This window comes from Choloepus didactylus, chromosome 9, assembly GCF_015220235.1.
Source record: "Choloepus didactylus isolate mChoDid1 chromosome 9, mChoDid1.pri, whole genome shotgun sequence".
NCBI classification, from domain to species: Eukaryota; Metazoa; Chordata; class Mammalia; order Pilosa; family Megalonychidae; genus Choloepus; species Choloepus didactylus.
Genome location: NC_051315.1, coordinates 40,324,459 through 40,337,565, shown reverse-complemented (window position 1 = coordinate 40,337,565; position 13,107 = coordinate 40,324,459). Strand labels below are relative to the sequence as shown.

Below are 13,107 nucleotides of genomic sequence, written 5' to 3'. Positions count from 1 at the left end.
ACATAATTTTTCACTCAGTTGTGATGTATTCTCTTTTTTAAAATAAGAAGCTCTAAAAATAAAAGCTGCATTTAAAATTTTCCTTAATTGTCAAATAATTTGTGTAAAATGACAGTGCTGAATGACCTTACTTTAGGAGTTTAAAATTGAACAATATTTTCAGCCATTAACATTTCATAGAATCAACTGGTAGTCAATGAATGGAATATAGCAATAGCTGTGTTAGAGTTGGGAAGGAGTCATTCTTCTTTGACATGGTATTTGGTTGTTTTTACTGTTTTTATCTTTCATCAAGGAGTTTACAGTAGTAGTTGGAAAGGGAAATGATCTTAGTCTTATAGGACCACTAAGCCTACATATATGGTTGTTGATAAGTTCAAATAAAATCCTTAGATCCATTTCACAAGTTTGGGTTCTCTGATTTTATATAAAACTTGCTCTAACTTCAGCTTTTCTTTTTTAAAATGGAAAGTTCAACTTAAAAATACTTGTCAGTGCTGTAACACTCCTAGAAGAAAATTTCTTCAAGACCTAGTGATAAGAGGTAGCTTCTTAGACTGTTCACTCAAAGCACAAGCAATGAAAGAAAAAATAGATAAATGGAAACTCCTCAAGACTGAACACTTCTGTGCTTCAAAGGACTTTGTCAAAAAGGTGAAGAGGCAGCCATCTCAATGGAAGAGAATATTTGGTAACCATAGATAGATCTGAAAAGGGTTTGATATCCAGTAAATATAAAGAAATCCTACAACTCAACAATAAAAGGACAAACAACCCAGTTATTAAATGGGCAAAAGATATGAATAGACATTTTTTTCCAGAGAGGAAATACAAATGGCCAAAAAGCACATGAAAAGATGTTCATCTTCATTAGCTATTAGGAAAATGCAAATCAAAACTACAGTGAGATATCATCTCACACCTCTAAGAATGGTTGCTATTAAACAGGAAACTACAAATTTTGGAGAGGATGTGGAGAAATAGGAACATTTTTCACTGCTGGTGGGAATGTAAAATGACACAGCCGCTGTGGAAGACAGTTTGGTGATTCCTCAGAAAACTAAATATTGAGTTGCCCTATGACCAGCAATTCCATACTCAGTATATACCTAGGAGTTCTGAAAGCAGGGACACAAACAGACATTTGCACACTGATTGTTATAGCGGCATTATTCACAATTGCCAAAAGACGGAAACAATCCAAGTGTCTATCAACAGATGAGTGGATAAACAAAATGTGTTCTATACATAGGATGGAATATTATGCCACAGTAAGAACAAATGAGATCCTGAAGCATGCGACAACATAGATGAACCTTGAAGACATAATGCTAAGTGAAATAAGTCAGACACAAAAATTCATACTGTAAGATTTCACTAATATGAACTAACTAGAATAGGTAAACTCAGAGTCTTAAAACATAGAATATAGGATACCTAGAGATATACAGGAGCTAGAGTAGGGGGAGCGGTTACCTAATATGTACAGAATTGTTAACAAGGTTGAACTTAAATGTTTTGGAATGGACAGAGGTGATGGTAGCTCATTATTGGGATTATACGTAATAGTGCCATATTTAGGTGAATATTGTTGAAGGGGTTGTTGATAGTCATGTATGTCACCGATTAACACAACAAATGTAAATAAGCTCTTGCATGAACTACTAATGTGTGACACTTGTACGAAAGATTTAATAATAGAGTGGGGGAAAATTACCTATTGCAAGCTACAGACTACAGTTAACAATAATACTTTAAAATTCTTTCTTCAACAATAACAGGTGTACCACACCAATACTAGGGGTCAGTAATGGGGGGATTAAGGGATATGGGGTGGTTTGGGTTTTCTTTTTTTGTCTCTATCTGATATTTTTCTTACTGGAGCAATGAAAATGGTCTAAAATTGGGTGTGATGATGATGGCACAACTAAGTGATGATACTGTGAGACATTGAGTCTATACTTTTGAATATATCTCAATGAAATCTGCAGATTCAAAAAAAATGTGTATGTGAGAGAGAGAATTTCTCCTAATCCAAAGGAATCAATGGCCAAACTATTAAAACTGATTTAGAGTTCATCAGAGTTGTTGGATACAGCTCTACGTACAAAAATCAATGGTAGGCTTTGCTTTGAAAAACACAGCTCACTAAAAAATATAATAGAAAAACAAATGCCATTCCCAACAGTAACAAAGATTATAATGAATGATTGAGGAATAAATAACTCTGGGAGAGATATGTAAGGCCTTTACGGAGAAAATTGTAAATTCATTGAAAAATGTAAATGAATAAATAGAGATGTGTTCATGGTGAAGAAACCCCAATATTGTAAAGAGTTAATTTTTCCATATTTATTGCTAAATTCAGTGCATTTACAATTTAAATCCTAACAGGGCTTTTTCTGGAGAATTTGAAAAACAGGTTTTAATATTAATATGGAGATGTGAATGTGCACAATAGATATAAAAGAATAACCTAGAGAGGATACTTTCTCTGCCAAGCATCAAGGCATATTAGCAAGATGTAATAAACAAACATATAGGTCATTGCAACAAAATGTGATCCAAATGTGAACTCATGAAAAGATAGCAACTTGTTTTTTGAAAGATGGAATGTCATAAATCAATAGACAAAATGATGGAATATTCAGTACATTTCCTCGGATGACTGGCTCTTTATATGGTAAAAATAAAATAAAGTTTGATTCAGCTTCATACCATCCACAAATATTTAATTCCAGATGAGTTATGACAAACATGGGAGAGGGTTATAAAAGAAAATTTAAACCTATTAGAAAAGTATATAGGAGAATAGACTTATGAGTTCAAGGGTGGAGAAAGATTTCCTAAACAGAAACTAAGCCATAAAAGCGAAGATTGCTAAATTTGATTAAATGGGTGGAAAAAGCACCATAGAATAAAAGAAACCATGAAAATATGTTAAAAAAACAAGTGACAGCCTGGAAGAAGGTATTTGCATAATTTAAACAAGTAGTTGCTAGCTAGAATATGTAAAGCACTCCTAAAACTTCATGAAAAAAGACAGATGACTCAGTGGGAAAAAGAAAAATGGACAAAAGATAGGAAGAAGAGGCAATCTGAATGGCAGCAAGCGAACACAAGAGAATGCTTAGGGAAATGCAAATGTGTACAACAATGAAAAATGATTGATTTCTGTCTGATGTCAAGTGTTGGATTGGACAATTATTACATATGAGGGAAACTGACATTTTCTCACGCTGCTATGGGAGGGAACCACTTCAGCGAACATTTGATAATATCTAGTAAAATTGAAAATGCTTGCTTGTATCCTCTGGCCCAGCAAGTCCATATCCATGAATAAGCCTAGAGAAACTGTTTCTTATATTCTCTAGAATCTAGGATGATCATTACCCCAGTGTTTATAGTGGTGAAAGACTGGAAACAACCTAAATGTCCATTTTTACGAGGATGGACAAATAAAATATGGCATATTTGTGTGATGGAATTGACAGGATCTAAAAGCATAAATATATAAACTGAACAAGGTGTGTGAGAATTAACATCTATATATTTATCTGTATGTAGAGCTGGAGATATATATATATATAAAAGATACATATATATAAAAGAATAAAAAATGGGTTGGATGGAAGGCTTCACAGACTTGTGGTGGTGTGGTAGGGGTGGGACTTGGGATCATTGTTAATGGGGACTTTAGTGTTATCTTTAGTGTTTCATTTTTTTAAGAGCCTAGAATCAGTATCTTTTGTTTGTGCTTTTCTCTATCTTTTGTTAAATTTCAGAAGTGTGACTATTCAATATAGTTGGTTGTGAACTAGTATTTTCAAAGTTAGCTAAAATTAATTTTAATTTTCATTCCTCTTAACACTAGTGTACTAAAATATAAAGAAAAAAAATGACATTTCTGCTTTTTATTTTCAGTGATGCCAATTGGTGGAAAGGAGAAAATCACAGAGGAATAGGACTCTTCCCATCTAATTTTGTAACAACTAATTTAAATATAGAGTCTGAGGCAGGTAAGTTAAATCTTCGTTAAAATCATTTACACTTGAATTTTATGTTTCAGTTCTGAACATAAAGTATATTAGCATTTAACTCTTGTTTTAAATCATTTATTTATAAACAGTGCAAGTTAACCTACTTGTTATCAAATTAAGGGGTTTTTAACTTACCTGTGTCAATTCCAAGTATTAATTCCCTTATCAAATCTTAAGTCCTCTGAGTGTTAAGTTATGTAGTTAACTATCAGGCATAAAATCAACTTGTGACTGAATAAATATTTAAATCAATCGAATCATATAGTGCAAGAGGCAGTTTGTGTCTGTTCAGTACAAATAATATTGTTTTTATTCATCACAACCATGGTGTGTCAAGGTGTGGGTGTGGGAGAGCCTGGTTGGTGAGTGCTGGGTATTAGGAGATCTGCTAAATTTTAGACTTTTCCTCAACTTGATTTGATCTTTGGGAACTTGAGACAATAACAGAGTAATCAAAACCCTAATATTACTGATTCAGATCTTCTGAGCTTCGCTCAGCCCTGCAGGCACAGGTGGTACCCCTCAGCTGCTGTCAGCCGCCCTGAGAAAGCATTCCGTTTGTTATGCAGGCAGGGAACTGGGAGGGGCTGAGTGAGAAGGATCAGCTGATAATAATACTGATGACGACAGTGACTACAGTCACAGCTAACATTTTTGAGCACTCACTGTGTGTCAGGTGTTGGACTGAGTCCTTTGCTTGCACCAGCCAGTCTGTCCTTAGAAAGTACTTAAACTGACTCACAGAGGTGTATATCAGTGCTAATCCTCACCATTTCTAGAAGATCTTAGAAAGTATGCCCTACTCATTGTGTGTACCATCTTGGTATGTGGAACATTTAGTTAAAATGAAGTTGAAAGAGATGAATACTCTTTTGAGTACCAAGTGCTTTGCCACTGTTTATACCTTTTATTCCTCTAGTCTATATAGATATGTAGGAGATATGAAAATTGGAGACACAGTTTTTAATAACTTATAGACCATGTTTAGGGGATACTATATGCATTATTTCCCCTTGGCACAAGCTGGAGAGATTGAGCTGCAGTATTAAAAAATACGTATTCTGGGTTTTCAGTATATCCTCATGTTAGGCTGAGCTCTGCTCTTTAGTCCATATTCTATTAGAGTGATCTCCCCAAATACTTGAAATAAGTAGCTGCCATGAAAATCCTTTGCTTGTATAATTTTTTTTAAATTTTTTAATAGAGAAGTTGTAGGCTTAAACAGAAAAATGCAGAAAATAGAGTTGTTATGTAAAATTTTATTGTAATTTTATTTATACCAAGAATTTACTGTATTAGAATATAGTACTTTATAGCAATACTTCAGTAAACATGTACATGGTTTTCTGGGTATATATCCTTGTAAATTATTTTTCAACCTTTCTTTAAGAAAGATTTTTTTGTTTTGTGTTTTTTTTAACAATTATCAAAGTTAGGTTAACGTCAAGTCACTTTTTTTTGTTTACATAGGAAATACAGTTTTTTTAATAGCAAGCAAAGAATGTAGAGGAATTTATAAATTTATCTCTGAAATTAGCTAAGTAGATAATAATTTATTCCCTTGTATGGTTATTCACCCCAGTGGTAACACCCCATTTCTAGGGAAACCACGTAATGACGGCTTCCATTAATATTGCTCGCTTGGTCCTCTAGAATATAAATTCTGTGCAGTTAGGAATTCTTGTCTGTTTTATTCACTGGTGTATTCCTGGTGCCTGGAACAATGCCTGGCCCATAGTAAGTGCTAAATAAATATTTGTAGCATTAGTGAACGAACATATGAAATATGAATATTGACTCTAAATTTGTGGTGTTTATTTAAAGGGCTTCTTTTTTTTTTCTTACGGGTAATCATAACAAAATACTTATAAAGTAATGACTAAAATGCCAAACTAAATGCTAAGGAACTTAAAGTTTACTTTGTTTCCGTAGCAGCTGTGGACAAGTTGAATGTAATTGATGATGTTGTGGAGGAAATTAAGAAATCAGAGCCTGAACCTGTTTATATAGATGAGGTAAAGTCTTTCTTTTGTTTAATAGTTAAAACTGTCTAGATTTTTAAAGTGTACTTTATGTCCTTGAGAATGCTTGGAAAAAATAGCTTTTATATTCACTGAAGGTAAAATTTGAATTTTTAAAATGTCCTATTACTTTTAGGATAAAATGGATAGAGCCTTGCAGGTACTTCAGAGTATAGATCCAACAGATTCAAAACCGGACTCCCAGGACCTCTTGGAACTAGAAGGTACTTAGTGAATATTAGAGATTACTTTAATGTCATTTAATTATTTTTAGCTATTCATGATGTCTTGAGTTTCTTATGCCTTTTGTTTGCTTCTAGAATTAGAAATAAATCTCTGTTGGGAAACAGGTTAGTATAATCAAATAATAAAAGTTTTACTTGGAAGGTATTATTATAAACCTGCATATCCTTCTTATGAAGGAAATTTTTGTATTTCCTATAAGCCCACCAATGAAATTGACTGATGAAATTTGCAGTACAAAAAAGGACAGAATTAGAAATAACAGCACATTAAATTAATTGAGTCAAAATGTTAGAAAAATTTCTTCCTGTTTAATTCTCTTGTATCATGATTTTACAGGTTAAATTTATGCATGACCTATGTTAACTTTGTAGGCTAGTCATTTGAACATGCTGATATGTTTTAGTCCCAAGAAAATGTGAAACAATTAAAACAAATATTTTTAACCTTTTTTAGTCTTTTGGAGAGAAAAATCTGTTGTAAACATATAAATCATTTTATATCTTTTAGTAGAAGAAAATTGTTTATAAATATAGAATGTTGCGCTATTCATTGTATCTGTTTATATTTGGAAATACACCAAGTGTTTACTTTTGAAATAGGTTAAATATAATGAAAACTGTTCATATCTAATCTACATGTGGTTATATATTTTATATACTGTGACTCAGGTTCATTTTACTTAGATAATAGTTTTTTAGTTATTTTTAAGACTTTGGGTAATTCCAAATTTCATAGTCTATATACTCAGTTTATAAACTCCTTGGAATTCATGTTCCAAGGAACATGGTGCTATTTCAACTTTAATTTTTACTTCGCCTATGATCACATGATATTAATATTGGTACTGAATATTATTAAAATTAGGTTTTTGTAGTGCCTTCTCTAGCATAAACTTAATTGTGTACTGTGTATGTTGCATATTGGTGCTCTGTCATTAAAATTGTTGAAATTGGTTTAAATTGGAGTAAGTTTCTAATTTGTAAGTATTTTTGTATTTACAGATATCTGTCAGCAAATGGGTCCAATGATAGATGAAAAACTTGAAGAGATTGATAGGTGAGATTTTTCATGCAAGGAATAACAAGTGTAGTTTTCTTATGTTTACTTGTTTTTGGCAGAATTTTAAACTGGGGAAGTTTTTGTGGAACTGTACAATTTGTTGAAATGATTTCTGAGTTTCCCGAACTTACAAAATTGATAGCAAGGTGATAATTTTTATTTTGGTAGCATTTTTTTTTTCATGGCAATACAATATACCTACAGTCATGGACTCTTGCTCTTACAGTACCAATCTTCATTTTCTTACTTGGGCTAAAATTGAGATGATAATGAGTAATGAATAATAAAGTGACTAGAGCTCAGAATGGGAACTGGGACCTTAGGCAAGCACCGACTTTGTTATGCCCTGAGAAGGGGTATTTGTAAAAATTTCAAACAAAATTTCCTGGGTATTTGTGAAGCTAAATTAACTGTAACATACCTTCTCCTCTTGTTTCTCTTTCTATTATTTCTTTATATTGCCCTCTTAATTTCATCATCCCACCTAGTCTTAGTCTTCGTTAGAAATAGCAGCACTAAAGAATACCATGTCTGAGTTCTGACCTTTTAACTTAGTTCTGCCCCCTTTTTCTTATTCCTCAGATCTTTCTCTTTGAAGTTGGAGGGAGAATCCATAGTGAATGGAAAACAGTGGATAAGACCTTGGTGTTCTATCAAGTGTTTATTTATCTTTCTTTTTAATAAAAAGAAGCCCTTTTATTATTTTTATTTATTGTCATGAAATGTAGTGGAGAAAAGCAGAAGACATGGCATTATAATCTTATTGTTGATAAAAAAGAATATCTTCAAAAGAAAAGGTTAGAAGAACTAAAAATCAGAGTGCCCATTAGCTGGTATGAGTTCATTTTTTGAGTGAGAGCTCCACTGTTACCAATTCTCTTATCAGTTTCAGTGTCTAGATAGGCCATATGGCATTTACCTTGTTCTGTGGCCACTGACTTTAAATTCACCTTATAATCTGGAAAATGCTTGCTGTTCTTCAGGAAATTTTTATTGACTGTTTACCATGTTGAGCATTCAGAGATAAAGAAAACATAGTTTCTTCCCTTGAAGGGCTCATTATCAGTTTGTCACTCCTGTTATGAAAAATGCTACTGTCAGAAAATTAAATTTTACATTTCACTTCTATGTCATTTGTAAAGAATTAAATTTTATAGCATTGTTTTAGTTTGCTAAAGCTGATGAAATGCAGTATGCTGGAAATGGACTGGCTTTTAACGATGGGGATTTATTAGCTTACAAGTTTATAGTTCTAAGACTGAAAATCTCCAAATCAAGGCATCAGTGGGACAATACCTTTTTCCTGAAGAAAAGCTGTCAAGGCACATGGTGCCATCTGCTGGTCCTTTTCTCCCAGGTTTCACTGCTTTGAGCTTCTACATCTGGCTTTTTTTCCTGAACTTTTGTATCTTTTTCTCTCTGAGCTCCTCTGGCTTTTCTTTCCCAGCTTCTGTGACTTTTTTCCTCTCAGCTTGTCTCCGTGCTTCTCTGAATTTCATTTCTTAGCTTCTCGGTGCTTTTTTTGTGTGTGAGTCTTTTTCTCTCAGCTTCTTATAAAGGACTCCTAGTAAGAGGATTAGGACCCACCTGGGGCATGCCTCAACTGAAATAACCTAATCAAAAGGTCCCACTCACAATAGCTCTTCACCTGCAGGAATGGATTAAAAGAACATGATCTTTTCTGGGGTACATGCAGCTTCAAATCATCACAAGCATTTATCACACTAAGAAATTGTGTAGGATGAAAATACAAATTGACTCCAAAAAAGTCTATATAGATTTATTAGAAAGAGATCCATCATCTAGACTTTGTATTCCAGGCCTGTTTCCTCCTACTATTCAAAAATAATTTTCCGTCACCCTGATCACGTTGATCTTTTCGTTTTTCCCGAAAGTATCCTGCTCATTCTTTTTGCCTGACCTTTAGTCACACTGTCTTCTTTTTCTGCTTTTTTTACCCATCCTTCCTCAGGTGCCAGCTTTAATTCCAGCTTCTCCATAAAGCCTTCTTGTCTACCACAGCCCCAGTTGATCTGTTTCCTGCCTATTATGCTTTTATCATTTGCTTTTCTTCATGTTCTTAGACTTGTCTCCCTAATAGACTGCATACTCTTTGAGGGAGAGAACCACCTTCTGCTTAATTTTCTCTCTTCTAATATAGTGTTGGGCACTATTTGTTATTGCTTTGGGGTTTATGTCTCATATCACTGAAGGTGATTTTAACCACAGTGGTCATGTCTTTCCATTGCCCTCTAGTGTTTCAATATATAATGGGTTATGTGAACCAGATTCCTAAGTTAATTCTTAGTCACACATCTGTTAGCATGGACTTTAATTCCTGTGTGGTTTGTAGCTGGTATTTTTGAAAATAGAGTTTAATAGAGTTTGAAATGCTTTGTATAGTCACACATGCAAGAAACAAGAGAAGAAACAAGCACTTTTTTTTTTTTTTTTAGGTTTAGACATAAATTCTAATAGAGGAAGTGACAAGGTCATTTACTTGGTAGCCCTGTGTCTGTCTACCTCTGCCTCTTGTCCATTGAGTGTACATGAAAAGAGCCACCCTTAGTAAACAGTGCTTTAAGCCAAATAAAAAGTGGCCATTTAAATTTATAAACTTGTCATTTGCCAAGAGTTCTTTACCACAGTTGTACCAAGTCTGAAGAATTTGCTCTGGGCAGATTTGAAAATGCTTTTATATTGGGATTTGTTGTTATTACACAATAAGGTATCTGGTTTGACTCCTGTCTCAAAACCCAAGAGCGTTAGAGGCTAGTTCATATATATATACACACACACACACACATACACATACACACACACACACTATTTTCACTTGCATTTTCAAGGGTAATTACTTAAATAATTTCTTTTTCTTTCAGTTTACACTTTCATGGATATAAACAAATGAAAATGTGCATGATTTTTTGAGGGGTACATTTTTAATTTCAGTCAGATTGCACTTCACTGTAGACTCTGGGCCTTGCCCTCCTCCTTTCCTCTGCTGAGATCTATAATTAAGGCTTGGATTCTTACCTAAATTAAGAAATTATAATTGCGTTTTCAACAGAAACCTATAACATGAAACAAAATTTTCCTAGCACCAAAATTATTAATTGATTACATTTTATAAGGTGTGGAAAGAACTTTCCCTAATATTCTGAAGTCCTGTCAGCCTCGCTATTATGAGAATTAAATAATCCCTCCTCCCAGTTTCCCTTTGTGAATATTCTTTCAGTGTTTTTTAAAAAAAGAACCTTTGAAAATTGTATTAGAAAATGTGCTAAATTTAAAAATAATTTATGTTGCTGAATACATACTTACAAACTTGAATTTATTAAAGTGCTTTTCTTCTATATCAGGAAGCACTCTGAATTGTCTGATTTGAATGCAAAAGTCTTGGAAGCTCTGGAACTTTATAACAAATTAGTGAATGAAGCACCAGTGTATTCAGTCTATTCAAAGCTCCATCATCCGGCACATTACCCACCTACGTCAGCTGGGGTTCCAATGCAGGTGAGCATGTTTTTTGAGAACATTTTTCAAAATTCAAAAAGTCTTAAATTAAAAGAACATATTTTTAAAGGATAATATTAAAAGTTACAGGGTCTATGAATAAAAGTTATCTTGGATAGTTTCAAGAGATAACTGGCTAAATAATTAATGTTCACCAGAACAAATTAGATATTAGTATTTCATAAATACACTTTAGTTCCATTTTAACATGAGTGAAAAGATGTTAAATATATGAGAGGAGTTCTGGTTCTTCAAGGGCCTCTGTTGTAAGTATAAAGTGGTTTAGGACAGTGCCTGGCATATTGAAAATCCTCCAGGTTAAGATAGCGATGGATGCTCTTCCTGCTGCTCAACAAGCAAGATTCAGCATTTCTTTTAAAATTTCTGTCAAGATTTAACTTACATCATTATTTAAAAGCTTAGTTAATGAACTTCATTTGTTTTCAGAAGAGTGCTTTATATTTCCTTTTCTTAAATGTGTGACTTAAATTATTAAAAATTCATAAAAATAAATAAATAAATAAATAAAAATTCATGCAAACCTATGAGGTAACGTCAGACTCGGTAAGCCATCCACGAGCTGCTGTTCATCATCTTCCAGTCTTTGTGCCTTTTCTGTGCTTGCCACCTAAAGTGAATACTTAAATTTGTCACTGTCCTCATTCCAAGAAGCCTTTTCAAATTTCAGCAAATTAGCAAATGAATTCAGAATGAATTTGATGAGCAAAACTCATGTATATTTAAGGAAACTGGTATGGAAAGAAGTGTGTGAAGGAGACACCAAAAAAAAAAAAGGTAGAATGTGGGTGCATAATTTACATGCCTTGACACAACATAATTGTTAAGTAAAAAAAGAATAGTTACTATGGTAACTGTCACATCAGACAAGTTGCATTTATCAAATATGTTCTGCCCTGAACTTTTAAAAATGATGACAAGGTCATTACATATGAGGATAGAAACGATTTCTGGGTGCAAAGGACAGTTCAAGTTTATTCAATATTGCTTCTTTTTTGTTTGTTTGTTTTTAAACTTTGTGTTTGTGTGGTAAAATTTTATTATTTTTAATTGTACAATTCTGTGACATTAAGTACATTGACAAAGTTGTATAACCTTCACCACTATCTATTTCCGGAACATTTTCATCATTCCAAACAGAAGCTCATACCCGTTGAACAATAATTCCCTCTTTTCCCCACCTCTCAGTCCCCGGTAACCTCTAATTACTTTCTGTGTCTGTGAATTTGCTTATTCTAAGTATTTCATGTAAGAGAAGTTATACAATATTTGTCCTTTTGTGTCTGCCTTATTTCATCCAACATGATTATCTTCAAGGTTCATCCATGTTTTAGCATGTATCAGCACTTCATTTATTTTTATGGCTGAATAATAATATATATTTCACTATACTTTGTTTATCCATTTGTCTGTTATACTTGTTTTTAAAGACGTTATTTGCTGCTGCTTTGAAAATGGAACAAGATGGAAATATCTGTACCATTGTATGATAGAATTATATGTTACATTTGCTTCATTGTGTGTTTGGAAAGGGTTGTCATTCCTGCTTCAAGTTTTGTGTTTACTTGTATACTATTTGTAATCTTTATGTTTTGCTGAGCAGAACTTTTTTTAAGGTACCTTGTATTGATTTGTCACATAATTTATGTCTGTACTATTGACTCATAGAACATTTGAAATGTTCAAAAGGTCCTAATCTTAATTTGGAAAAAAAGTATGCTTATATTTGTATTAGATGCAGTTGAGGTAATACATCATTAGTTGTATCTGTGAAGGCAACTGAGGAACCCAAAATTGCAGAAACGGTCCCTTCACCATAGTCTCAACCTATTGTCAGTGGGTTATAACACGTCTGCTAAGGAGGCCACATGATTGCACTTAAAGAATTTATTTGGGATTTTTAGCATTCTCAATTTTCATGTAAATAGTGTTTGCTTTAAAATGTAATTTAAAATTGGAACCATGATGGTTACTATATGATATTTGTTAAACGTGCATTATTTTACGTGCTAGATATAGTAGGCAAATAGTAGACCCTTACGAGCTGTTATCCTGAAAATTAAGGAGGGCACATTGTAAATATTGAAAGAGATGGAGGCTTTTTTTTTTTTTTTCTTTTAAATGTTTCCTGGGAGTATATCTTCTCCTTTACCCACCACTGCTTCGTTACTTCTGTCTTGTCTGTTTTAAAGGCAGGAAATAAAGGA

The 13,107-nt window shown here is 33.2% G+C and overlaps 1 protein-coding gene across 4 annotated transcripts in view; it reads left to right on the top strand.

The window, feature by feature from the left end:
* The window catches only part of STAM2 (signal transducing adaptor molecule 2), a 68,665-nt gene that overhangs the window by 36,453 nt on the left and 19,105 nt on the right, over positions 1 to 13,107 (top strand). For 3 of the 4 annotated variants that reach the window (XM_037850523.1, XM_037850524.1, XM_037850522.1), the window contains exons 8-12: positions 3,925 to 4,019; positions 5,973 to 6,055; positions 6,198 to 6,285; positions 7,309 to 7,363; positions 10,729 to 10,882. In XM_037850523.1, coding sequence (XP_037706451.1) covers positions 3,925 to 4,019; positions 5,973 to 6,055; positions 6,198 to 6,285; positions 7,309 to 7,363; positions 10,729 to 10,882 — 475 coding nt within the window. The remainder of the gene's footprint in view (positions 1 to 3,924; positions 4,020 to 5,972; positions 6,056 to 6,197; positions 6,286 to 7,308; positions 7,364 to 10,728; positions 10,883 to 13,107) is intronic. The other variant, XM_037850525.1, reaches the window with a different exon arrangement.